The sequence below is a fragment of the Lonchura striata genome, chromosome 25 (genome assembly GCF_046129695.1).
Source record: "Lonchura striata isolate bLonStr1 chromosome 25, bLonStr1.mat, whole genome shotgun sequence".
NCBI classification, from domain to species: Eukaryota; Metazoa; Chordata; class Aves; order Passeriformes; family Estrildidae; genus Lonchura; species Lonchura striata.
The window spans coordinates 6,556,985-6,583,078 of record NC_134627.1 but is presented as its reverse complement, the minus strand read 5'-3'; the positions used below and the strand labels follow the sequence as shown (position 1 = coordinate 6,583,078).

The 26,094-nt window shown below is 48.1% G+C and overlaps 1 protein-coding gene across 1 annotated transcript; it reads right to left on the bottom strand.

Moving 5' to 3' along the window:
• Positions 1 to 666: 666 nt before the first annotated feature.
• Positions 667 to 25,234, bottom strand: ACLY (ATP citrate lyase). The gene is made up of 28 exons (XM_077788292.1): positions 25,122 to 25,234; positions 19,555 to 19,724; positions 18,109 to 18,231; positions 17,071 to 17,133; positions 16,334 to 16,524; positions 15,322 to 15,401; positions 14,735 to 14,869; positions 13,271 to 13,385; positions 12,644 to 12,780; positions 12,198 to 12,259; positions 11,901 to 12,018; positions 11,583 to 11,737; positions 11,114 to 11,204; positions 8,822 to 8,963; positions 6,901 to 7,069; positions 6,352 to 6,456; positions 5,911 to 6,107; positions 5,697 to 5,778; positions 5,249 to 5,359; positions 4,619 to 4,746; positions 4,333 to 4,426; positions 3,931 to 4,085; positions 3,432 to 3,582; positions 2,789 to 2,932; positions 2,496 to 2,609; positions 1,928 to 2,010; positions 1,648 to 1,724; positions 667 to 1,475 (listed from the first exon to the last, which is right to left on the bottom strand). Exons 2-28 carry the CDS (start codon positions 19,711 to 19,713, stop codon positions 1,381 to 1,383), a joined length of 3,276 nt encoding a protein of 1,091 aa, XP_077644418.1. The 5' UTR covers positions 19,714 to 19,724; positions 25,122 to 25,234; the 3' UTR covers positions 667 to 1,380.
• Positions 25,235 to 26,094: the final 860 nt, after the last annotated feature.

Here is a 26,094-nt window from a genome sequence, read left to right as displayed (position 1 = left end):
GGCACCCCACGAGAGCCCGCCTCCCCTCAACTCGGCACCGCCGTGCGTCCACATCCGCTCAGCGCGGGAGCGCCCGGCTCCTCCCAGGACACCGCGCCCCTCAGCCCGGAGCCCGCGGGGCTTGCCCCTGTCCCCGTCCCCTCAGGCCGGAGCCGCCGGGCCCCGCGTCCGCCCCGCTCCCGTCCCGAGGGGTCCCGGTGCTTCCGGTGCCTCGTGCGCCATGGGGAGCGCGGCCGGCCCGGCCCGGAGCCACCGTCCCATCCTCATTCGTTTTTTCTTCTCCCCCTGCCCTCCCACGCTGCACCTGAGCAATCAGGGATTCTCCCGCTCCACGGTACATTGGGTTTTTAATTAGAACTGTAGAGTGGTTATTTCATGTTTGCTATACACACAATGCAGTTCCCCAACTCTTGTGTAATGCTGTATCAATCATGGCTAGTTTGTGTCCTCCTGTTTATTCTCTACTAAATTTTACCTTTTTGACCTGAAGCAGGCAAGTCTAGTATATATGCAGTTTGATTTTTATTTTCTCCCCTTTTAAATCACCCGAAACACACCCTGAGGAGTAATTGCTTTGAAGGTTATTTTGTTAAATGACAATTTTGTCACACATCGCCCTAGACGCTGCTTAGGGACAACTCATAGAAGTCACACATGGAAAAAGAATAAATTAGTAATGTGTATTTATTTGCGTTTGGTTGCAGCACACAGACAAGGAGGACACTGAAATTATTACTGAGATATTTTTGCAGCTGCAGATTACATGAGTGACAGTGCACAAGAGCAGCAGTCAGAGGAAAGGAGAGGTTGTTTGCATAAATACAGACACTGGAATACAGGGATTTCACAGTTTTCACAGCAGTATGTTACAACTTTACACTTTAAATTACTACACCAGCTTGAATAACATTGGTTATACTTTAGCAGTGGTCCCAGGATTCAGGTACAGTCAGACCAAGGATAAGAACATGGTAAACAAATTGAAAAAAACAGACAACAAAAAAAAAAAATCCAAAGTGATGGCTTATGGGCCATTTCATGGGAAAGGTAGAGGTTGTTACCAGAGATCAGTAAGGCATACCTATGAGCCAAATTCTCCCCCCCCAAACCCTAAATCACTTCTGGAAACAAAATGAAATGAGAATAGGAAAAATAAAAGTGTGAGAGAGAGTATTAAATACAGCAGGTTAACAGAGGGAATAGCACAAGTTTTGGTTTTATTAGAGTAAGTTTCTATCCTTATAAAACAGTCGCTTTGCACAGTTTGACCAGGCAGCTCGACATCTCTGTCCCAATAATCATCTTTATACATCACAGTCCCACTGTGGCTGTCCCCTGGACAGGTTCTGTCCTGGTGCACTCCAAGGCAACACCAGCTTCTCACATGGTCATGTGCTCTGGTAGGACATAGGATATGTCATCCCAGGGGTGACGGTACAGACCCTGCTTCAATCTCTTCTGGTCCAGGTAGTGTCCTGAAAGGAGAGTGATTTGTGTCACAGAATTCCCATCCATCCTCTTAGTCTTTGCCTTGAGTTGGATTTCTGGGGTGCACTGAATCCCCCTGGGTTTCAGGTTTGTCTGGTGCTCCTGAGGCAGGGCAGCCCCAGGAGGAGGGAAGGGGCAGGGAGAACGTGGCAAACTCACCAATGAATCCCATACTCCTGCCCAGTACAAAGATGCCATTGAGAGCTCCTATATCAATATATTCATCTGCTTCTTCCCTGCAAAACAAAAGAAAAATAAATGGCTCCTGGTAATCATCTATTTAAGGAAGCAGTCTCACCTGCTCTAGTGCCAGAAGCCATACAAATTCCCCTGACAGTTTTCTGCCCCCAAAAGCCAGGCCAGGCTATGCTTCCTTTCCAATGTCATGAAATTCTGCCCCTCAGGAGCTGGCAGTGCAAGAAAGCTTTCCCTCACTCACCGTGTGAAAGAGCCACAATTCCTGAGCACATCAACAAAGGCCACTCCAATAAAGCCGTCTACGTTCAGGATAAGGTTTGGTTTCTGCAGGAAATAAAACACACCCCAATAAAGATGTCAACAGTGCAAATGGCATTCACCTGGCACCTTCCACTGGTGATTTGAGGGCTGCCTGTAGCTGGGGACACCCCAGCGCAGCAGCCCGAGCAAGAACTACGCTTAATGGGAATGCTGGAAAATCAACCCAGAACAAGGGGTCCCTTGGGTCAGCCCCATGGAGGTTCCCTGCCATGGGCCAGCACATGTGCCAACAGCCTGGGATTTACACCCAGCAGTGCCACTGTGGACAGTGGCCACACAGACAACGTTCTGGCTTGTTCAGCATTTTCCTGGTAGCCAAATGCCTTCAGCCTTCCCAAACTGCAGCTGTGCTTGGCTTCAATTCCACCCCAGACACAATCCCCAGCAAAAATTTATGAAGCACTGCACTGAAAATACAGCCAAGGCCCAGTCACTTTCCCTCCCATGAGAAGCAGTGCCCAGAACAGTTCAGTGCTGGCGCCATTCACCTTGGAAGTTGTGATTTTTTCTACTTCAAGCGCGTAGTCCAGCAGAGGAGTGGCTGGGAAGTGCTGCTTCACATAGTCCTTGAGAATCTGAACTCTCATGTCAGGGTTGTTTATCTGCAAGTTCAGAGCACATTACAGTCAGTGATGTTGCCTCTTACTGATACTCTTTAGAGATTTGGGAGAATTTGGTCAATAGCTGCCTCTCCAACTTGCCAATTTTCTTTCCTTTGTTTTTGTTCTCCCTCACCCATTCCTAAAAATCCCTCCTCTTTGTCCTAACGCAGTTTTCTTACCGATTTTACTCGGTGTCCAATGCCCATGATCAGCTTCCCTTCTTTCTTCATCTTATTCACAAATTCCATGGGGATAATCCCACTGTCAAAAGCTTTGCTGAACATTTTGGCTGCAGCATCAAGTGCTCCCCCAAACCGGTCACCCTGGGTGCAAAACAAAGGCAATTACATCAAAGCACTCCACAATTAAGATGCAAACTCAAGATTATCTCCCCCATCCACCCTCCTGATTTCTGGCATTCATGACATTAGAGTTGGGCAGGCACCTAAGAGAAAGCATCTGCTTATCTCTCACACAAATGCAAATTTGGAGCATGTCTGCTAGAGAAAACGTGGGGGGAAATGCAATCCAGTGTCTGTTTTAGTAACTCTTATTAGAGTTCAGGCAACCAGAGTTAACATTGACAGCAATTTGGCTGCTACAAAATATTTCTAGACTCAAAGGAGACAAACTGGTCTCACTTACTGGAAAAAAGGACCAGATTTGAAACATGGAGCACCAAACTGTTAATGTTGGAATTGTTGTGTGAGTGGACAGACACCACCAGTCTGTAACTCTGCAACCAATCCAAAATATAGCAGTAATAAAACTTAGAAGAGTAATGAGTAACAAAGCTAAACCTCCTGAATATCAGGTACTCACAATAGTAAGAAGTCCTGAAGTGAGGCTTGAAACCAGATCTTTGCCAGCTCTGGCACAGACAATGGTGTTGTGGGCTCCGGACACGGCTGGCCCGTGGTCTGCTGTCACCATCAGGCACATCTCAATGAACTGGCAGGCGTACCTGGGTAACCTGGGCACAGACACATCAGTCAGGAACAGAACACAAATGCAAATGTTTGTCAAGTCCCCAGCCTCTCCAGAGATGAGGTGACACAAGTAGTCAGACTGTGAATCAGGCCTAGAATACAGAAGCTTCCTCAATGCACCACAAGACTCATGGAAAACTTCAATCTGAGATTTAAACACACTGTATGCAACCCAAAATAGTGTCATGGAGGAAACACAGAAATGGCATTCCAGTGAATTTACCTTCACAAAGGAATCACAAGGTTTTTTGGGGTTTTTTTGGCTTAAAAGTCTATTAAAAAAACAAGAAAAACTCCAAAGAATCTGCAAGCTTTCACAAGAACTGCCTCACCTCCTCTGAAACCAGAGCAGGCCTAGAACCCCTCCAATTCCCATCTCCTCTTTGAAGACCTCGGTGATGGGCATCCCAGCATAGATCAGCTCCTGTCCTCGCTCATCACAGATGCTGGTCATGAAGGAAGCTGGTTTGCGAATCAGCCCCAACTCCTGGAATTGCAGAGCAAAGAGGATGTTAAACACCCCACACCAGCAGAGGAGGGCAGCACAAGGCAGAGTGGGCAAACAGCAACGCCTCAGGCTTGCCCTCAGAGCAGCTTCCACAGCCCAGAACCAGCAGAGCTCACAAGTAACACTACAAAGCACAAGGTATAACCCCAACACGGCATCCAGAATCACAGCCTATGCCCTGCCTGATTCCAAGAAACCCAAATGCAGCTAAACCAGCACAGCTCACCCTTGCCCAGGAGTAATCCATTGGCACAGTTGGAGGAGGCACTTCTTCAGCTGGTTCAATCACTCTTTTGGCCACAAGATCCTGGTACACAGACCTAGGGAGAGAATCCATTCAGTAACTTTGGTCCTTCTAAGAGACCCAAGAGAGGCGATCTAACCTAGACCTTAAAACCCCACAGTAAGTAGAATCTGCTTTCCTTAAGCAGAAATATATTTCCTATCAGGCCAGAATCAGTGTCCCAACAGCTTTTGTCTGCTGCTGAAGGTGCCCTGTGAGTGTGACTTACTGAATGACCTCTCCCAGCTCATCAAAACTCCGGGGAACAAACACTCCAGCTTCCTTTAAGGCTTGGTTCTTTGCTACAGCGGTTTCAGAGGCCTGGTTGGCACAAGCTCCTGCATGGCCAAACTGCACCTACAAACAGGAAAAGAGAGCACTAAGGAATGCAGACTGTTACCTGCAGAGAGTGCAACAGAACAGAGCCCTGACTGGGAACACATCTGTCTCCTCTGGGCTACCAAAACTCCTGGTTGCAGTCAGAGCCAACAGGGCAATCACAGGGATGTTCTGAGCTGGAATCCCTCCAGGCTCATTCACTTTCTGCCTCCCTAAACTGCCCCAGTTCAGAGCTGCTGAACACAGATCTTTGCCATCCCTACTCCAGAAACAGGCAGCTACTGGAATTTACTGCTTTCCCTGGCATCTTTGGGCTCCCTTCACAGAATCCCCTGGAAATTTCCTGTGACAGAACTATAGAAGCACAAGATATCTTTATAATTTGTATTTATAAACTTTTGTACATTAAAGTTACTACTGCCTGTTCTGGAAGGTTTAGGTACAATGAGTGAAGTTGTGTTTTTCTTCCTGTTGTGGATATATTCCTATTTCATGCATGTGCCCCAATTTTTGCACATACCTCTGAGGAGAACATGGTGGCACAAGTACCAATGCACCAGCACACCACTGGCTTGGTGATCCGGCCTTCTTTAACACCCCTGCAGATCTTGTACTCTTCTGTGCCTCCAATCTGCAGGGAGAGAGATGGTTCTGAGCTGCACTTTTGATAAAACCAGCTCCAAGACATACAAAGAAGTATTGCTAGGAATTTTTCTCCTTTTTCACAAAATAATGTCTGAAGTGCCAGAACAAAACCTCCTGATTTTTCTTTTCCTTTTATTTATTTTAAATAGGTAAGACTATGCTTGCCTGTAGAATATATTCAATTTCTTTTAACAAAAGCAGCAATAAATAAAATTTTGAACATTCAAGAGCAGTAGAAGCTGCTATTTAGCATTCTTGCAACCAGGTCTCAAAACAAAAACCACACACAGCTATTTCTCAGCCAGTTAAGTGGTCTTACTCACCTCCCCCAGTACTACAATCATCTTCACTCCTGGAGTATCCTGATAACGCAAGACATGATCCATAAAAGTTGAACCAGGATATCTGTGTACAATCAGGGGAAATGTCAGAAATTTATTTCAAATACTTTTCTGAAACAAAAATTAACACCTAACCTGCTCTTCCTTCTCCAAATTACCAACAATTCCTCTGCTTACTGAAGGTGCCAACTCGTACCTGTCTCCCCCTATGGCCACCCCCTCGTAGACCCCATCAGTGGTCCGGGAGATGATGTTGTTGAGCTCGTTGGACATCCCTCCAGAGCGGGACACGTAGGCCACGCTGCCAGGGCGGTACAGCTTCGATGCCAAGATGTTATCCAGCATGCCTCCTGTGTTGCCTATTTTAAAGCAACCTGGCTTGATCCCACCAACCTATAAAAGAATAAGAGAAAGGTGTAAGGCCCTTTAAAATCATGAAACTGAGGAGCATTTGTGTAAGGCAGCCTTGCTAGCATTTGTATAGAGAAGGAAGGATGGCAATGACTTTAAGATGAGAGATTAGCATGCACTTCCTGTGACTAAAGACAAAAAGTAGATTGTAGGATACACTTCATCCATGAGAGAAAGCTGATCTGAAGGTTAAGAAAGACAGGAGAAAGTGGCCATCAGTACTTACAGTTGCAGGCCCAATGATGGTGACTCCCTTTTTATCAGCTGTCTTGATCAGTTTGCGTGTCAGGGCTTCCGGAATGCCCTCAGCAATAATGGCAATGGTGCGGATCTGCCGTGAGAGAAAGAAAACCATTGGCACCCCACAGAGCTGCCTCTTGTCAGAGCCATGGGAGGTCACTCTGTGCACTCTCATCCAGGAAGGCCCAATGCATCAATCTGCAGGCTGCCATGATCTTCACAACAGGCTCAATGCTCTGGTCAGGGAATTTTCTCCCCCTTGCACATCAGAGCAGCACTGTATTATAGTCAGCCTGAAGTAGTTACTGCTAACCAAGAACCAACAAGTTCCTCTTAAATTGCAAGTCCAGCATTAGGATATGCCAGGGGCCCCCAGCATCCTCCTTACATCCTATAAGGGGTTAGAATTGGGGGCTATCTGCTAAGTCAGAAAACCAAGACAATTTGCTAATGCCATCACAGTTTAAAAAATACCAGTACTCTGCTGACAGGGTCTTCCTTCTTCATTTGGACTTCTTCTGGGTCCTGCACTCACCTGAGGATAATTCATGGTTTCAACAGTGCTGTCATAGGCAGAGCGCAGGGACGCGAAGTTGATGAGAACATCCACCTCTGGGTGCTTCCTCATGGCATCTGACATGTTCTTGTAGACTGGGATCAGGATTTCTTTGTGGCCCCAATAGAACTTCTGCCTGTGGTCTCCACTGTGGGAGAGAAGATGGAAAAGCCCTGACCTGAAGGCTGCTGGAAAGGCAAAGAGACACAGTGCATGCAGACAGAGCAGTTTACAAACCCCAATCTCAGCCCCCGAGACTGACTGAGACACTCACGAGCACGTGAGCATGTCTGGGGAGGGACCATATGACAGCAGAAGGTTCTTCAGAGAATAGGACAGAGCAGCGTATGGAAGGAGACAGGCTAATGGGGACAGAGGCATCCAGCAAGGTGAATAAGCTCTCCCACTGTGAAGTTACCAGAGCCTTAACTCTACTCCAAGCTGGAAGACAGAATGAGGTACAGAAAGAGTAATGAATGAGAGGTGTGCAAAGCTGTGTCACTGAGCTGGTGCTAACACTGGACTGAGAAAACAGGAAACCAGTATCTGTAGTGAACAGGACTACAATGGGAGGGCCAGTCAGCTCCCCAATCCTGCTACAGTGGGATTCTGTCCATCCCACAGGCACTGGAGGGGAAGCACCTGGGAAGGTTTCACTGTCAGTATTTCATACACAGTAGATGCTCTGACTGGAATTGCAGTGAAGTCTGACTGGGCAGTCATTTAAGTGTGTGGATACTGGCTGTGCTCCCATACCAGTACCTTCGTGACAGAACGTTCCAGGTTTTACCAGCCTGGCTCCCTCCAAAAGGTCAAGAAGAAACAGATAATTACAGGTAGCCTTAAACTTCAATCCCTATTGCTTTTTCCTCCTTAATCAAGTGCAGCACTGCCAGAGGCTGCCACTCGCCTACAGACATGGGTGTGCCTGCACTCAGTACCCCGAGGTTTGCACTTGCTGAGAGTTTATTTACAGAGCTGCAATTACCATCAGAGCTGCAGAATAACAGTGCAAGGACTTAATTGTCAAGAGGAGAAATTCTCTGCAGGACAGAGGTTGATTAGACATCAGCTCTCCAGGATATCTGTAAATGCCACAGGAATGAACTAAAGCTCCTGCCTGGCTCTGGGCTCCCACCTCACTGTACTGGAAGCAACAGCTGCTGTTTCCCTTCTCCCTCGTGCCCTTTTCCACAGGGAGACCCCCACACTGAGGGGGTACAGTAAAACAGCTCATGCACACCCAATAGCCCTTCTCATCCCTGTAGGCATGAGTAAAAGAGGGTAAATACCACAAGGAAACTCTCTATCCCACTAAAGGATCCACAGGCTTCCTTGCTTGCTAAGAAATCCCTGCTGCTATTGGAAAGAATATGAACAAGATTTTATTTTTTTATAGTTTTGTTTGGCTACATACCTGCTTTGGTTTGTCAGCAGAACTGCTATGATCCTGGATAATATTTGGAGGGATAATTTCTGCTGCAGCAGGCACAAATCAGGCTTAGATAAGCACAGAGCCAACAGCAGGTGAATGGAAGAAGCCTTACAAAGCCTGCCTGCCTTTGCTGAGCCAGAGGGCTGGAAAGAAAGCCCAGGTAATCACACCTGCCTTACTCACTCAGTGAAGAACAGAACCTGGACATCTTTTAAAAGCACATGAAGTGGAGCTTCAGTTCTGTGGTGAACATTAAGCTGTTTCAACAGCGCAGCCCGAAATCAATGGTTGAAGAAAGCAGCCTACAAGGCCAACCCAGGGGTGGAAGGGAGCAGAGGAGAAGGTGTTCCAGCAGGGATAGAGACCAGGGCAGAGCCCCACTAAAGAACCACAGAGACAGAGAGGAGGAAGGTCACAGAAGAGTTGGAGGGAAATGGAAGAGCGATGCAGTTGCGTGCTACTTACGTGAACGGATAAACCATGGCAGCCACGGAGGGTTCATCCCGGGAGCAAATGTAATCAAAGTCCAGCATTCCTTGGACAGCCCGGGTCTGCATCCCCCACACGATTGCCTTGGTGTGGCGGCTGAACAGCGTTGTGGCTTTACCTGCTCAGAAAGAGAGGAAAAAAACCACCAAACCATCTTCAAACTGTACAACTGAGCCAGACACAAACTGCAGCTTTGCCAAATGCCTGCTGAAAGGCTCCTGGATGAGTGTATTCCCCCACCTCCAAACTGAACCCAGGAGATAAACTGCAGTTTGCAAGAGGGAGTAGCCACACTGTGCAAATTAAGGAAGAAACTGTAGATGAATCAGCAACCCCTTCCCTGGATTCTGAACACAACAGCCAGGTTTTGGGGTTCACTACATGGGCAAGTGAATCACAGGAGGGAGCTGGTATAGGAGAGAAGTAAAAACTGTTTCTACCTCTTCTCTCCTAGGCCTTTCATATTTCTACCAGTTTTCTTATGCAAAGCTGAAGAGAATTTTGAATTTCATGTATTTATTTGCATGTAGCTCTCAGTCTGGGCAAACCATGGGAGGCTGGTCAGGGCACCAGAATAGAATGATAGGAAACATTAAAAAAAAAAAAAAAAAGGTAGGAAATGGGGAGGACAAAATAAATAAAGGAGCTCAACATACTTGGGTTTTCTTTTCTCTGATTTTTTTAATGCTCAGAATCCAACAGAAATTTGATGGCTCCAAGAATTTATATATGGCCCAAAACTTGGCTTCAGGGGACAGAGTCACAGGAAAAGCAACAGTTCAGCCAGTGAGGATGGACTGTTGGTTTAAAGTCTATTTACACCACTTGTCACAAGACAACATTGAGTCTCTCCTGACTCCAAGCAGAATTAATTTGAAAACTCGTAAAAACTCAAAGCTGATCCATCTACTGATGCCAATTTGGGCTACTGCTGAGTTCTTCCTGGATTTGGATCAAAGGTAAACAGCATTAGGGATTAAACAGGACACTGTGCCTCTGGCTTCAATGAATAATCAGTTCTTGCTCTCCAGCCCTAAACATTCACTCACAGCTCAGATTCACTGCAACATGACTTGTTATCAGGGAACTGAAAATTATGTTTATTTCACAGATGCCTGCAAGGGAGTACCATGAGTGTTCCCAGGAACACCAAAATTCAAACCCAGAGAGGAATGATGTTTGTCTGAGAGCAAGCAAGCAACAATCCAAGAATTCCCCTTCAATCCCAAGAATGTCCCCCCTCATGATAAGGGAGGTGACTTGAAGCTCTACTTTGCCTCCAGTTCAGCAGTTTATTTTCACATAGCATAGAGCCCAAGAGAGTTTTGAAGTCCCTATACAATAACTTCACTGAGCACAAGCTTTAATAGTTTGCTGGACTGTTAAGGCAACATGTAGTTAATTTGTGACTTTTCTGTACTTTCCAAACCTGATAACCAGGGCCCCTGCACTACCTTGTTTTCCTTTGAAACAAGATACCAGTTATTGGTCACTCCTCCTTTTGGAAAGCAAAGAGAACAGAGCTTATCACTATGTGCCTCAGGCTGTTCTTCTCTGCAATGGCTGTGTGGGGGAAGGCAGAAAAAACAAAATTTGAGACCTGGCTGTCTCTCCCCCAGAAAGAGGAAGGATTTGTGCAGAGGCAAATGTGATCTGCACTTGAAAAAACAGATAAGAAGTTCACATGGTGACAGCTAAATATGCTGGGCAGGAGGAAGGGACCAGACAACACAGCAAACTTTTGGAGAGAAAAAACAGCAACAAAACTAAGAACTAAAGTCAGTTGCCAGCGAGGCCAGGCACATTCAGCAGGTCACACAAGTCCTACCTGAACCAGGTCTCGAGGCTGGGATTGAATCTGTTAAAGAGAGAATCATTCATGCAATGGTATGACAGAGCTGAGTGCTGCCAGCCCACTGGCCAGGCACCCAGGCAGGTGCTGCAGCAGTCCTCTTCTCCTCTCCACAGCACTCAGGGCTTTGGATTTGCTCTTGTTTAAAAACAAGCAGTCTGGAGCCCTCTCACTGTACTTCCTCTCGTTGTGCTGTTCCTGAACATTCCAGATCAGGGCAATTCTGACTTGCTGTGTGTATGAGCTCATGGCACAAGTGAGCTGCTAAATCTCTTAACTACACTCAAGACAAAGATAAGCAGGCACCACAAAACTTCTTCCCTTTACATCCAGAAAAAAAAAGCATTTGTCTCATGCCCTTCCTGCCTTTGGGAAGAGCAGAGCACTGCCAGCAGCACTCCCAGGGCTGGACTTACCAAGAGGTGCTGTTGGTTTTGCCTTCTTAGCTGGAGCAATGCCATCTGGTTTGGACTCAGAGAAGGAGGCAGTTCTGCTTGGTGCTGGAGTCTGAAAGATTCAGAAGCCAAGTCAGTGAGGGACACTGCTCCAGGTGTGGTCTGGAGCACAGAGGAGGAGGTGGCCTTGCTTTAGCCACACTGGTTTACTATAAAGAAAATAAGTTTTCAGATAGGACCATTTCAGTCAAGCAACAAAAAACGGAATGAGCCAGTAGGTTCAGCTTTGAGAGGCCACATTTTGTGCACAACTGACATGGGCATTGGGGCGGCCTCTCCTGATAAACTGCACCAGTGGAGCCATGTTTGCTTTCCTAAAGCTTCCTACAAATCCACTAGTGGCCCAAATGCCTTTCCAGCCTGTTTGGACAGGCAGCTGTCCTCATGAGGCTCCCCAGCCTGTCCCCTTTGAGGGGGGGAGGGAGCTCACCGAGGGGCTGCCGCTGGCGTTGAGGAGGAAGTTGGCGGTGTGGGCGGCGGCGGGCGGCTGGTTGGGGATGGGCCGGTGGCCCAGCGCCATGCCCACGATGGCAGTCATGTGGGTCTCCGTGCCAAACACATGGATGGGGATCCCTGTGGTCTTCCCTGTGGAATTACACAACAGCAGTCAGCATCCTCAGGGGAAAGCTCTACCAAAGTGAAGCGTTTCACCTTGAGAAAGCTCAGCAGAAAGCAAGTGGAAGAAACAAGATGCAAGAATAAAACTGAAGGACAAGTGCGGTGGTGTACAGACAAGCTTGGTCCTCACCAACTTCTCCCATGACACGTAAGCCTTCCTGGTAGTTCGGGCCTCCTCTTCGTACGAAGATCCTCACCTCATGCTCCTTCAGAGGGCCTTGGTAGTCCTTAATTGCTCTCACAATGCCCTAAAAGAAACACACAGGACAGGTGACCCAGGCAGCAAGACATTTACCCATCATCTAAATGCCATAATCTAAAATTCCTGGAAGAGATGGACTAAAAACCTCAGCCAAACATGGAATTGGGAAGAAGGGCTGGGGGCTGACAACTGCGTATTTGCTGATGTTTGAGACTGGTCACTTACTTTAAAGGTGGCTGCTACATTGGTGAAGTTTGCAATGCTGCCTCCAATAATCAGGATCTTCCCTGAGGAAAGAAACACAGGTTAGTACAACCATCTCAAGAGCAGATTATTCTAGATCAGAAAGCAGTTAAGTCAAACAAAGTTGCAGAGTAACCAGCTGTATTTAGTAGAAAAAAAACCCTAAAGCAGTTGAGTTTAGCAGAGCCTGGAAGATAAGAGCTTTGTACCAATCAAGAATGTCTGATAAGAATCTCTCAGGCCCCATGAAAAACCACAAGTCCTCTCTCAGAAGCAAGAGTTGACAGAAATCCAGTCCTGGTTCATTCAGAAAGCAGAACTACGTTGACAGCTCTGCTAGGGAAGGCTAAGCATAGTAACAGCCCAGATTTAGCCACGTTTTTCTGCCAGACAGGTTCACAGCTTTGGGATTGCAGCATCTCCCTTACCTTCTGGGTGCTTCTCTCGGGTCATGAGGGAGAGGATGGTTTTAGCATAGTCATAGGTCTGCTGCTCGCTCGGGGCTCCTGAGTACTCCCCGTAGTTTGCCAGTTCATTCACACCCCCCAGGTCACAAATGGTGTCACTAACAACACAAAAAGCAGTTACTTATGAAATTAGTTATAATTTAATTCACAATAAAGTTCCTAAAGTATTCCAAATCCCAGGGGAAGTGGGGCTCCTAACAGAGGGACAGTGCTGTCTGCTGTATACAAAGCTGCTCTCATCTTGGAGCCAGCCATGATTAATCTTGTCATGCTCCTCAGATGCAAACTCAGTGACCACTACAACAATCATATTACCCTCAACAGCCTTCAGCCAGCTTGCTTCTTTGTAAGTCAGAAAGGAACTGTATCTCTGTAAGAAACTGTATCTAACCCTAACCCTTCCAAAATTAACTTCCATAGTATGTCCCATAGTCTGGTGAAAAATCTGCACAGCATCTTCATTCTGAAGCCATCCCAGTCACAGTACAGGAAAAATGGCTTTAGGAGAGTCTACCTTCCAGAGGCTGCAGAAATTATGTCCTCCCAGCCCTTGAAATCCTCCCCCTCTGGAAACCTCGCTTCCATTACCTGTACACCACTGAAGCACCACCACCAGCCACCATGGTCCAGATCCTGCCTTTGGGGTTCAGGATCGTGAGCTTCAGGCTGGCCCCACTCTTGGCATCCAGGTCAGCAATGTAGGCTTCCTGCAGAGAGAGCAGCACAACCTCAGCTTCCTCCTGCACCTGCCCTTTCCATCCCCAGGGTTCATAGTGCTCGGTGCATTTGGACACACGGAGCAATCACACCTCAGGGACAGCAGAGCAACAAACTCAGCATTTGCCAGAGACAGAGGCCCAGCTCCATCCCTTCATCACACAACAGGCACAAAATCTGAACAGAACTGTAAACTCTGTTCTGGCCTTGTCCGAGACTGAGACCTGAGGAAATGTGAAAATCATCTCACCCATGGTGACCACTCTGACTGTGCTGGAGCCAGGAACTTAATTACTGAGAGCTGTGATTTGGCTCAACGTGGTGCCCCTGCTGCCCAGTGTGCCAGGCTGCTGAGCAGCACTTCATCAGAGCTCATTAACATTCCCAGCAAAGATTCTGCCATAACAACCTTCCCAGGGACTTGGAGAGGGATGATTCAGAGACAAAAACTGAACTAATCCTTTTAAGAGCAAACTGAGTTGAGTGTTGGCATCCAGCAAGCGACATGGAAAGGAATGGCTAAATGGATTTCCTGGCCACAGTACAAAAACCTTCCAACTGAAGCATAATTATAATCATTAAAATGAAAAAGTCAGGACAGAAATCTTTTTGGAGAGAGAAGAACAGATCCCTGAAATAAGTAACAGAATAATTAAGGAGAGAGGTCTGCTTCCAACAGCCTCTGAAGCTGCTGAGACCTGTGTCTGGAGCAGTGCTTGTGCATCCAGCAGTACAGACCCAGGGAATTTGGAGAGGGAACAGGCACTGCTAACTTTACAGTAAAGTGCTCATTGTAAATTGTCCTCACTTTTTGGAAAAATAGGTATATTAACATCTTCTTACTTATAAGTTCCAGAAATGGTGATTTTTCTCTGGATTCACACTTGGATGCAGCATTTACACACAGCTGCTGCTCTGCTCTCAGAACTGTCACTGAAACACTGAGGGAACGCTCAGCTCCCACGGGGCTCCCAGTAACCACTGCTCCAAGAGAAAAACAGTGATGCTGAGGAGAGCAATGTGGGCAGGAACCACAAAAGGAAGCTCTGCACAGGCACAGAGCTCTGGCACACAGCTGACAGAAGTTAATTGTCAGCCTCCATTAAAAAAAAAGCCAATTCTGAATTAAAGAAATGACCAAACAGCTGGGAAGCAACTGCAGTTCAGAGTGTGATTCTGAGCAGCCCTAGGACTTACAGCTACCCATGCACAGGGTATCACGGACAGCACTGTCAAGGGGATGAGACACAGCAACAAAACCACTGGAAACAACAATGCCATGAGCATACAAGCAATGATAAATTCAGGACACAGTGAAGAAATTCCAGCTGTCACTTGCCTCAGGGTAAGCTTCCCTGCCAAAAGGAGGGGGGAACTCCACATCCCCCCACTTCACTTTGCAGATGTAGTCAGCCGTCGCATCAATCTTCGCAGCCAGATCAAGGATGTAAACACCATCCTTAGTCACCACTGCAGTGAAAAACATCACAATTAGCTCTGGGTTGTACAGAGACATGTTACAGATTTACTCCAACAGCTGGTACCACACAGGCATCACTGCAAAAGCTGGGTGGCTGCTGTTTCCCCTGGCACTGGGCAGTATTGACCAGCCCCAGTAAGTTCTCTCAGGAATTAACCAGTAACTGTGGCCATGGTCCAGGCTCTGTCTCAGGGGTTATTCTGTTCTACGGTGCAATTTTTACATTCTTCAGTTCTGCCTTAACATTCCCTTGAAGGGAATTTTTCATTTCCTCATTTTTAATTCACTGAATGAACAGCTCAAAGACAGATAGATCACTGCCACTTCTGTACTTCTGCACATGGCACCTGGTGCTGTTGTGAATTACAGAACCAAAGGAAGGATCAAGAACACATTTCAGTAATTCAGAACAGAAAGTTCTGCTTCCAAAAATATTCATTACCTAATGGATTGATCTCGAGGTACGTAAAATACAGATCTTCATAAAGGTTGAACAGGCCACAGATGAAGCTGGCCAAGACACTGGAAAAAAAAAAGGAAAAAAAATTAACACAAGTTAATTAAAGCAGCCAAATCTAAGTACAGTTTGCTCTGTTCATTGGTATTAGCAGCAATCTGCAAATTTACTTGGCATCAATTTCTTTCATTCTCATTCATCTTCTCTGGATGGAGGCTGGGTGATGGATGACTCAAGGGAAGGAAGACCTTGATGACTCATCTTAATTACCCTCCACCAAACTCTGCTGAGGACACAGTTGCTCACAACTGTCAGAGCTGTGCAGTCTGATTTATCTCCCTACAAACAGAAGCACATCGTTGCCTCCCTGCTGATATCCATCTTTGTCAGATCTGAGCTTCGTTAGCTGTGATGGGGAGGAGGCTGCAGTGAACTGGTGGAGTGACAGGCTCCTTCACCCTTCAGTACTGCACTGCAAGGATTAAGCTATGTTTGGAAAAATCATGACTCATGTTAGGCTAACTAGGTATGGGCATCTAATTGAGGGAGATGCAGAAGCCTTGATATCTAGAGATAAGACTGGCAGAAGGAAGAACAGGAGAGTAACTTTGGAGATCAGGCCAGAGCAAGGGAAAGGGAAGTTCTGAATTAGCAGTCAGAGCCACATTTCATCACCAGTTCACTAAACAAAATAAACTTCTATGCTGGCACAAAGGATCAGAATTCAGCACAGGTCTCCAGTCTCACATTGAGACCTAAGCAGGCTGACAAGCGCTGCTGCCAAGTAAAGGCTCAGCACTAGGAAACCTTATTTGTGGGTTTTACAGACAGCTAAGGTCAGAGAGTTTGGATTCAGGATGCATGGCATATTCTGGAGAGCAGCAAGAAGGGCAAGAGAGTGATCTTCAGAGTTCAGAAAATAGAGGGATGTGGCACTGAGATAAAAGAGAGCAGCTTTTGCATGGCTGGTCCTACCCAGATTTGCATCTCTACTTACTCCTTCTTGTCAGCTGGTGCATGCTGCAGGAGATGCTTCTTCACATCCGACTCACTGAGCTTCTCATCCACGGCCACGAGCAGCTTCTGAGCTTTGGCATCCACATCTCCCACATCCACACCCCCTTCGTGGTGGAAGAGCACATAGTCTCCCTCACGGGCAGCATATATGCACACATAAAACTCTTCCTCCTGTGCCACAGAGCAGGGACAAGCATTTATCAGTGACTCCCAGAGAGGAGAGGCTTTGTGCCAGTGCTGGGACTGGGGCAGCTGAGCCCAAAGTCAAGCTTCTCAAAGAACAGCCATGCTGGAGCAGCCCTGACACTGAGAAAGACTTGCCAGTTATTTTTATTTGGAACAGGAAAAGGAAATAGTGATATTATCTCAGCAAAGACCATAATTAACAAAGATCTGTGTGCAGAAGTATCTGGCAGGCCCTTCTTCTGTTAGAATTGCAGTTTTATTTGTTTTGTAGTGGCCTATGATGTACTCTCTTAGGAGTTTTCACTGCATTGGCAAACTGATTAAAGAATTCTAAGGAATATGAAGGTGTATGAATTTATTTTCTACTTAAAATTCCAGTATTGAAATACAGAAGATGGTTTTGCTTAGGGTATGCAGCAACACTGTCAGCTCAACAGCACACTCCCAAACTTCTGCTTTCTGCACTGTAACAATCCAGTTAAACATGCAAATCCAAAGGGATTTAAAAGTCTACTTTAATGGTGTACTAACCTGCTTGTGAGGGACGAAGGGTTCAATCAGAAAGTTCTTTAGGATTCCCTTTGCATTAGCAATCTGGGGACAGAAAACAAGATAAAAACCCATAACCACTTGTCCAGCTTTGAGAATTAATCAGCACTGCTCTAAAATTGCTCCCTCTCCACCATGCCTCCTGGGGAACCACTCCTCCCTCTCCAGCACAGCATCCAGCACTGTTACCTCAGGATATCTGGTTACAGGAGTCGGTCACCTTTCCCATTCCTACCAGGACAGAGGGGTATCAGAATTACACCAGGACAGCTGCTCTCCTCTCCTGTCCCAGAGACAGCACTGTCACTGGGCCCTGCTCAGCACAGTGAGACACAAGAGCTTGAGAGGCTCTTGGAGTAAGTAGTAGAAAATTCAGAAGTGAGGAATTCCTGAGCTAGTGGCAGAAATAGAGGCCTCAGAGTAGTGCTCACCCTGAAATGGTATCAGGGAGCACAGAAGAGCAAGAGGATCCTTTAGTCTCTTTTTATGGGTCCAGGAACTGCTCTGTGTAGGCAATTTCCTGTTATCCAAACCCACGTTTCCAGGCTCAAGAGGCAGGGGGAGACTCCCTGCTTTTGAGAACACCAGCAGTCCCAAGTCTGTGGCCCAGTCCTTGCTTTTGATATGGTTGTTGTGTTGTGCTAAAGGAGTAATTTCCAAACCCAGGCTTTTCCCAACAGGGAGCACTCACAGTGCTGCTCCTGCTATTTCCCAATTCTTGCTGCACCGGCTCAGAGCCAGAGCCAAATCAATCCCAGCAGGGCCAAAGGCATAAATTCCTTGAGGCAGCACAAGTCCATCAGCTCCCAACACACAGCAGCAGGGATGGCAGGCACTTCATTATCATTAGCACTGCTCTGTCATTCCCAGAAAAATAAATATTACATGCCAGCACCAAGTTAAAACAAGGGTCTGAAGTAATACTCAATCATCAGCCAAAAACTCAGGGGCTGGCTGCAGTGGAGGACTGGTGATTTTCCAGCTTTTGGCCTGTCCTGGGAACAAAAGTGAAGCACTCACCGTGGTTTCCTGGCCCAGGCGCTGCTTGAGCCAAACCTTCACCTGATCCAGAGTGAGGTTAATCCCAACCAGGCCAAGCTTCCCACGTCTCTTAATGAGCTGATCTGGCTTCACCACTAAACGCTGCAGAGGTTGGGCAAGAGATTTCAAGGGAGAAGGATTAGACATTGACTTTGGTCAAGCGGTTCTCTGCAGACAGTGAAAACTTAAATCAGTAATGCACAGCACCCATCCTTGCAAAATTCCTTTAATCTTAGCAAATCAAGCTCCTGATACAATATGCCTGCAAATTTGTGTTTTCTTACGCTGTACTTTGAGAAAAGCTGCCTTATTCCACTCAGCTGTAAGCAGACATCAGAGGCTGAGGTGACAGCTTGTTCTTCTTTTGATGAAAAAGCCCAATAAAAGTCATGACAGACACAGACAGTTGCTCACAAAAAAAAACCCCAAACAGCTCCTGCTGTCACTACACTTTGCTTATGAGACTGGCTAGGGTCAGGGTCATGCACATTTCAGTAACTGGTCATGGCTCTTTATAATAAACCCATGGATAGCTGCTCCTGGGTTCCACACATCTCTAGCTTGCAAATATCTTTTTAAATAACCGAACTAGAACTGAGTGTCATTCTCCTGTACCACGGATACATCCTGGAACTTCAGCAACTTATGAGTCAGAACACACCGTGCTGCAGTACAGGACACTGAGCATGGTCCTGCTGCTGGACCCTGAAGCCCTTTCCAGCCTTACAGAACCTGCCTTAAAGGCCCAAAAGCAACCTTGCTCCCTTCTGGCTTCCTGCAAGGCTTGCTGATCTCTTCCTGCAGTTCATTCAGGCACTTGAGTAAGGAACATTTAATTAGTGCAGGGCTTCTATCAGGCAGTCAGTCAAGGACTATGAGACATTCATGTTCTCCAGCCAATGACTTAATATAATTAACCACTGGAAAAGAGCCATCTTGGACAGCTAATAAAAAAGAGCTCTGGGTATGTTTTCCTCTAGAGAAAGTATGAGGATATGAGACACAGAGATAAATGATTTTGCACTGAAAAAATTTTAAGAAGGAAGTTTTCCCTGACATCTTGCTTGGATTCGAGAAAACTAAGCAGTGTCCTAACTTTACATTAAAGCCAGACATGGAGAGAGGAGAACAAAGATTATTTCAGCGAGCAAGGCTTTGAGAATAGGAACTGACACTTCTGTCTGAATCAACCTTCAAACTTCTGTGCAGTTATGAGCAACTGGTGCACAGCTATCTCTGCTCCTGTATTTCACAGTCTTAAATCAGCCCCCCACGAAGTGATCCTGAGCCTTGAAGCAAGGCTTGTTTCTTCATCAGGGTGGGAGTGACTGTGACAGAGCAGCAGCAGCAACCAGTCCTTCAGGAAGGGTCTGGAGCAGTGCTCAGGTGCTCCAGGAAGGCAAATCCTGCTGTCCCTGCCCTTACCTCGCTCAGGAGCCACGGGTGGTCCTGGGTGAGCCGTGCCCAGTCCGTGGCGGGGGTGACCCGGGCATACTTGAAGCGGTTCTGGATGGCAGAGGACGTGCAGATGTACTTGTACAAAAACTCCTTCCCCGTCTGCTCAGAGATGGCTTTGGCTGACATGGCTACCTAGTCTGGATGGGGAAAAAAACAAAAATCCATCAGGAACAGAGCCCTGCTCCGGCAAAGAACTCTGCATCACTCAGCTCAACACAAACCCAAAGCAAAGCAAAGTCTCCCCATTACGTGTGAGATCATAAAACTCATCTGATAAGCAAGAACTACTCATATTGCTTAAAACTCCTACCCTGTTCCCCTGCCATGCACACTATTTTCATCCAGCCCTGTCTGCAGGGAAAGGCAGAATCCCCGCAGCTTGTCCCAGCCACCACCAAGCCTTTCCCAAATCCAGAGCTTGGAGCATCCCCTCCCATCCAGGGCAGTGCTGAGCTCTCTCCAATGTTGCAGCACCCCAGGATTGCTCCTGGTGCAACCCACCTACCCCTTTTCCTGGTGCATTTCCAGGGAGGGATCCTCTCCCTCCTACTCACTTCTCTAAGGCATCCCATATTCCCAGTCAAGCCTGACTGTGGGCATGTCAGCAATCCCCATCCCTTTTCTAAAGGGAAAAGAAAACACTGCCAGGATTACCAAAACTAGAATAGGTTTGCATCACTGTTTTTTCTTGTTTCAGAACCAGCTTTCTTGGAAAGAGTTTTACGTCTAACAGAATAAGATGTTCAAGACAACAATAAAAAAGATTAAGTTTAGACAGTTTGTTTTGTTTTTTGAGTTTTTTTTTAAGAAAAATTCCTAATTCTGTCCCTTTCTATGGACAGTTTTCTTCTCTTTTCAGGTATATTCCAAACTGATATAAGCAAATGATTTCTGGCCTCAAGAGTGTAACTAATTCTTTTTGATATGCAACAAAAGAGTCATAGGTGTCAAAGATCCATTTATTTTTAGCTGCCATAAACACTTCTTTAAAAGAATACTTCATCCCAGTGACCCTGTCTGCATGTGTCACACATCAGAACTGAGTGCTGTGATCAGCCAGCAGGTTTGGTGTGTCTGGGGGGTCAGACTGTTGTCAGGGAGGCTCAAGCAGCAGCTCCTCCTGCATTTTGAGTGACCAGGGTCGTGTCACTGTTTCCCAAGCACTGTCAGTGTGGCAGGAAGCAAAAGCACTCTTGGGATAGATTCAGGGAGAGCTGCTCCAACACAAAAAAGAGGAGTTCAGATTCCATCTGAGCACCTGGACTACCTGCCCTCACAAAACACATACCCCACAGAGAGAAACAGTTAACAAATTCCAGCTATTTCTTGTGCTGCCTTCTGGGTAATAACCATTAGTAATCAGCTGGGCTATTCATCCTATAAGCAAACACAGAATAGGCAGAGATTAACTTTCCATAATTCGAAATAAAGAACCTTTCTACCTAGAGCAGAAAGGAGGAGGTGGGTCCATCCCAACTCCTACTCCATAGTAGGAGGGAGGTTGCATTCCCTGAACTTCCAACACCAAACAGGTTAGACTAAATGCTATTACTGAAAGCTGATAACTGTACTTAAGGACCAGCAGACAACTGTGCCACTGCCATATTTTCAAATGCAATTCCAGGGTTGAAAATCACAAAGGCAAAGCTACAGCAAAGGCAAAAAAACAAAGAACAGCAAGCCCACTTTCAAAGAGTTCTGATGTAAAACCTGAACAGGATTGCAGCACAGCTTCCAATTAAATCCCATTTCAAAACAGGACCGGGCAATGTTTCTGCAGCACCCCATCTTTCATCAGACTCAACCCCCACCCTGCCCCTAGAAACACTTGCCCCTAGCTGTCTGCTGAAACAGCCCCTGTCAGTTATTAGCCTGTTGGCAAAGCCAAGGTGGCCTGACAAGAGAGGAGCTCTTGTGAGCAGCCAGAGGACACCAAACCCCAAACCAACCACCCAGCCTGACCCTGCAGGCACACACAGACACACTCCCACAAGCACCACACCACTGCCCAGCCTCACAGCTGCACACACACGTCTCATCTGTGCTGCAGAGCCTAAAACTTCCCACTGGAATTTGGACTTTAAGCAGAGCTATTTCTGAGAGCAAACCTGCTCCCACTATATATACCTGCAGCCACCATTTGTTCTGCCTGAGAGGGAGCTGCAATATTCCGGCTTCAAGCCCCTCGAAATCCATCAACTCCACAATCTGCTCAGGGAAACAGTGTCACATCTCACTGCAGCAGAAGCAGATGGGTAAACGAAAATGGCAAACATATTTCTTTAAGAAATCTAAGTATTTGTCATTTCTCCAGGGTGTCACGGATCCTCTGAACAGCACTGCAGAACTTCAATCCACAATTAGAAATTAAACCACTCAGGCAGATGCTGGTTATGCCAACAAATACCCTGCAACTGCAGGACACTGGAGCCAGAGTGTCTCAGGTCTTATTAAGAATAGTCCTGCAAAAAACCTCAGTGGGAACGAGTGACATGCATGAGATTCCTTAAACTTGAGGGATACAAAGCAGAGCTGCTCCCCTCTCAGAACCATTTCTGGTCTTTTCTATGTTGCTCCATTCTGCTGCTCTCCTGGTTTCCCTCACAACTTCATCACCTCATTTTTGCACTAACACTACTGGGGTAAAGAAAGGAAACTACAAAATTCTTACAATAGCAGTAGATGAAAAATAACATCCTTGTGTCATGGCAACAGAACAGCAGGAATTTTGCTGTTCTGACCTTATCTGCATTAGCAAGTCTTTAATCACACCCCTCACTCAGTTTTTCCACTGTTCTAACCCTGCCTTTCTCGTGGGACAGAGAGCACAAAGCAATTGCTTCAGTCTGCTGAACTGTTAAACTAAGAGATCAGCAGGAAAATAATCCATAGGGCATCAGCAATTCCTGGCTGTGTGTGTGTGTGCTCTTGCAGGGCCATCAGAGCAGGTCCATTAACTCACTGCATCTGTTCTGCTAACACCAAGCAGGGGCACAGACTCATGTCACTACAGAGGCAGAGGAACTCAATCTCCTCAGTTTTCCAGGAATGAGACGGGGTCAAACTCTCATCTGGCAGAATTAATCTTATTTTCAGTCATGTTTAGCACCTGCAGTGCTGGGGAGAGGAGTGGCTGCACCTCTGAAGATAAACCCGGGGAAAATGTCCCTTTCTCTGCCCAAATCACAAGCTGTGGGATAACAACATTCTCTTCCACTGCTGTGTTCAGCATTCATTAGCCAAGACTGATCTGCAATTTTCTCAGCACTTCGGGCCCCAGACCTTGCACCCACCACACACAAGGTTAGATTCATGTCAGCAGGACAAGTACCACAGATTTTGATAAATTATTTGTGTTCATTTAGTGAGGCTCCAACCCAAAAAGCTTCCCTGCAACACCTCAGAGACCTTTCTCTCATCATCCATACCCACCAATTCAAAAAGAGCTGAATTCCAACCTTTGCTAGCAAGTAAGAGACATGGATTAGATCATATTTTCAGGAGCTCAGCAGCACTTATTCCCTCAAAACATCACCTATCAAACACATGCAAATAAGTTGATGTTTGGGGAAAGTTTACTGAGTGTTTTGACAGAGAAAATCAGCAGGATGGTGGCAAGCAGGCAAGAGTTGAGCTGGATGTTGTGTTTGCTGTGAAACAACTGATACATCTGTCCCAATATACCAGCAACCAGCTGAAGGGTGTATGCAACAAATCCAAAGGAAACACGGATGGAGAAACAGGGAGAAACAGGGAGGCACTCCTGACACAGAACTCAGGTGAAGTCTCCCTGACTCCCAGGAGATCAGTGATGTGGCACTGCTCAGTGTGACACAGTCTGCTCTGCAAGGGGAGAAAAAGTATTACAGACATTGATTTAGTTTGTTTTCCTTCTAACCAGAAGAGGTGCAATTCAGCTTCACCAATGTGCATTCACAAATAATGTGGTGCTCACACATGGAATTCTCCGAGATCTGGATTGGCACTGTGCTCCAATTGTACCTGAACAACACTTCAGACCAGGAGGAAAGGACTCCCTCTCCAGTGAAGACTTGACACCCACTCTCCCAAGAACTGTGTCAACAAACCCACACCATAAACAGCCTCTCCCCTCCATTCTGGGTAATTTATTAACACAGTTCAAGCTAAGCCAGTATTTTCAGCCCATGGCAGCATGAAAAGTTACATCAGCTTCCACCTGGCAGACCCATGTGTTTCGTCAGAGGATGGTGAGGGCTCGGTGTTCAGCCAACGTGAGGTCATGGTCCCCCAGCTGTGGTTGGGAAATGCTGTGTGGGGTGATACAAACAGGTGCTGCATGCCCAGCTCCGGGGGAGGCTCCCTGCACACACAGAATCTCTGAGAGAAACACGGCAGCCAGGGAGGAGCACAGACCATGGACCTGTGGCTAACGGAGAGCAGCACACAGGCTCCCCACACCTGGTGGGCACCCAGTGCTACAAGGAGGGAATTTAGGAATGCTGTCATTAAAAATTATCTTCTGCAGCTTTGAGGGCTCCTTAACAAGCTTACTCCTTAAATCACTTGAACTGTGTATGGCAGTAAAGCGCTCCCTGGCCACCATGGCTGGGCAGGACTTCCAACTGTGGCTGCCCTTGCTTGGGAACCACTTCAGGCAGTGCTGGAACCGTGGGAAGAGTCCTGATGCCTGGAGAGAGCTGCAGAGTCTCATATGCAGGAAACCCAACAGGGTTTGGGCAGCAGCACTGGACAGTACCAGCAGAGCTGATACTCTGAGCTCCAAACCCAGGCAGGAAGCAGAAAGAGTACAGACATCAGAAAGAGTACAGACACCTACAGACAGGAGAGCCAGGGTGCAGCTCAGCTTTCAGCCTGCAGACAACAAACTGCTCAACAGAGAGAAAGGAGAGTCTGTAGAGCAGGATGAGAATTTCGAAAGCAGCAGGGCAAACAGGAGGTGTTTACAAGCAGCAAACAGGACAGCTGGAACACAGCCGACTGTGCTGGGAAGGCAGCGACACGCGGGCTGCGCACACCGCTGCTCGCACGGGAACGGCGCGGCCCCCGCGCGGGGCTGCTCCTCCGGGACGGCCACGAAGGGATTTTCCGCGTGGCAAGGGAGGCAAGTCCGAGGCCCGCTTGGACCAGGGCGAAAAACGCGTCAAGCCGGCCCCTTCCCCAGCCCCGTGGTAATCTCTGCGCTGTCACCACCGCGCACCGTCCCCGGCCACCGGGACCGAGCGGGGCAGCAGCTCCGCCGCCGGGAGCCGCGGGAGGAGCGGCGGCGGCGCCCGCAAGGTCAGGGGCGGCGGCGGGAGAGAGGGGCTCCCTCCGGGCAGCACCGGGCCGGCCGCTGCCGCGGGCACACCCGCTCCGTCAGCGGCGCTGCGGCCGCTCCCGGGGCTCGCCCGCCCCGCCGCGAGCTACGGGAGCCGGGGCCGGCCCGAGCCGGCGCGGCTCCCGCCTCAGACGCGTGGGCGCCGCGGCAGCGCCGGCAGAGGCCCCGCCACGTGCCGGGCGGAGCGCGGCGCTGCCGCCGCCGCAGCACTCACCTCACAGCCCCGCTCGGCCGCTCCCGCCGCGCTCCGCTGCCGCTCCGGCCCCGCTCGCGCCGCCGCCGCCGCCTTTTGTTCGCGGAGCGCGGCCTCCCCGGCCCATCGGGCTACGGCCGCCGCCGCCGCCCATTGGCCGCCGCCGCTACCACGTGCGCGTTGCCTGAGCGCCCGCCGCGCTCCCATTGGCCGCCGCCGGTGGGGTGCGCCCGCGTAGCCTTGTGGGAGTCGTAGTTCCGGCACCCTCGCCCCGCCCCCGGCGGACCCGCGGCCGTGACCCCCCACGCCGGACCCGCCGCCGGTGACGTCACAGAACACGATGACGTCAACGCGCCCACCGGTACCGGCGGCGGGAACGGGGCTCCTTCCCCAGCGCCGGGACATGCCGGGAAACCTCCCACGGGCGGTGCCTCGTGGTACCCACGCGGGAGTGGCGGCATTGCCACAGCCGGGTCGCCGGTACCGCAGCGAGGCGAGACCGCCGTGATGCTCACGCACCGTCCCGCAGCACCGGGAGCGTCCTGCCCCTGCGCTGCTCCGTTTCCTGACAGGCTCTCGGGGCAGCCGCCACGGCTCTCCGGTTCCCGGGAGCGGCCGCCCACGCTCGCTTTTCCCCGGGGCTCCCAGCCCGTGACTAACGCGGTCATCAGCGGGAGCACCCGGCGCGGCCAACAGGCGGCCTTGTCCCTGTGGAAAACGCCCAATCACTTGTTCTAAAATTTTAAAAGTTTAAAAGTAACAAAATAGTTATACAAAGAGTAATAAAATTTAGAGCAGTAATAATTTGGACAGTTAGAGTTAGGACAATAAAGGACAATAAAAAGCAAAGAAACTCTGCCACAGAAACATGCCTTGCTAACAAATAATTGACCCTTAAAAGTAATAGCCTGTTGCATATTCATATATCTCATACATTATTCAAAATTCTTTTCAAAGGATTTCTTCTGCTTAGTTTCGACTCCCTCCTTCATAT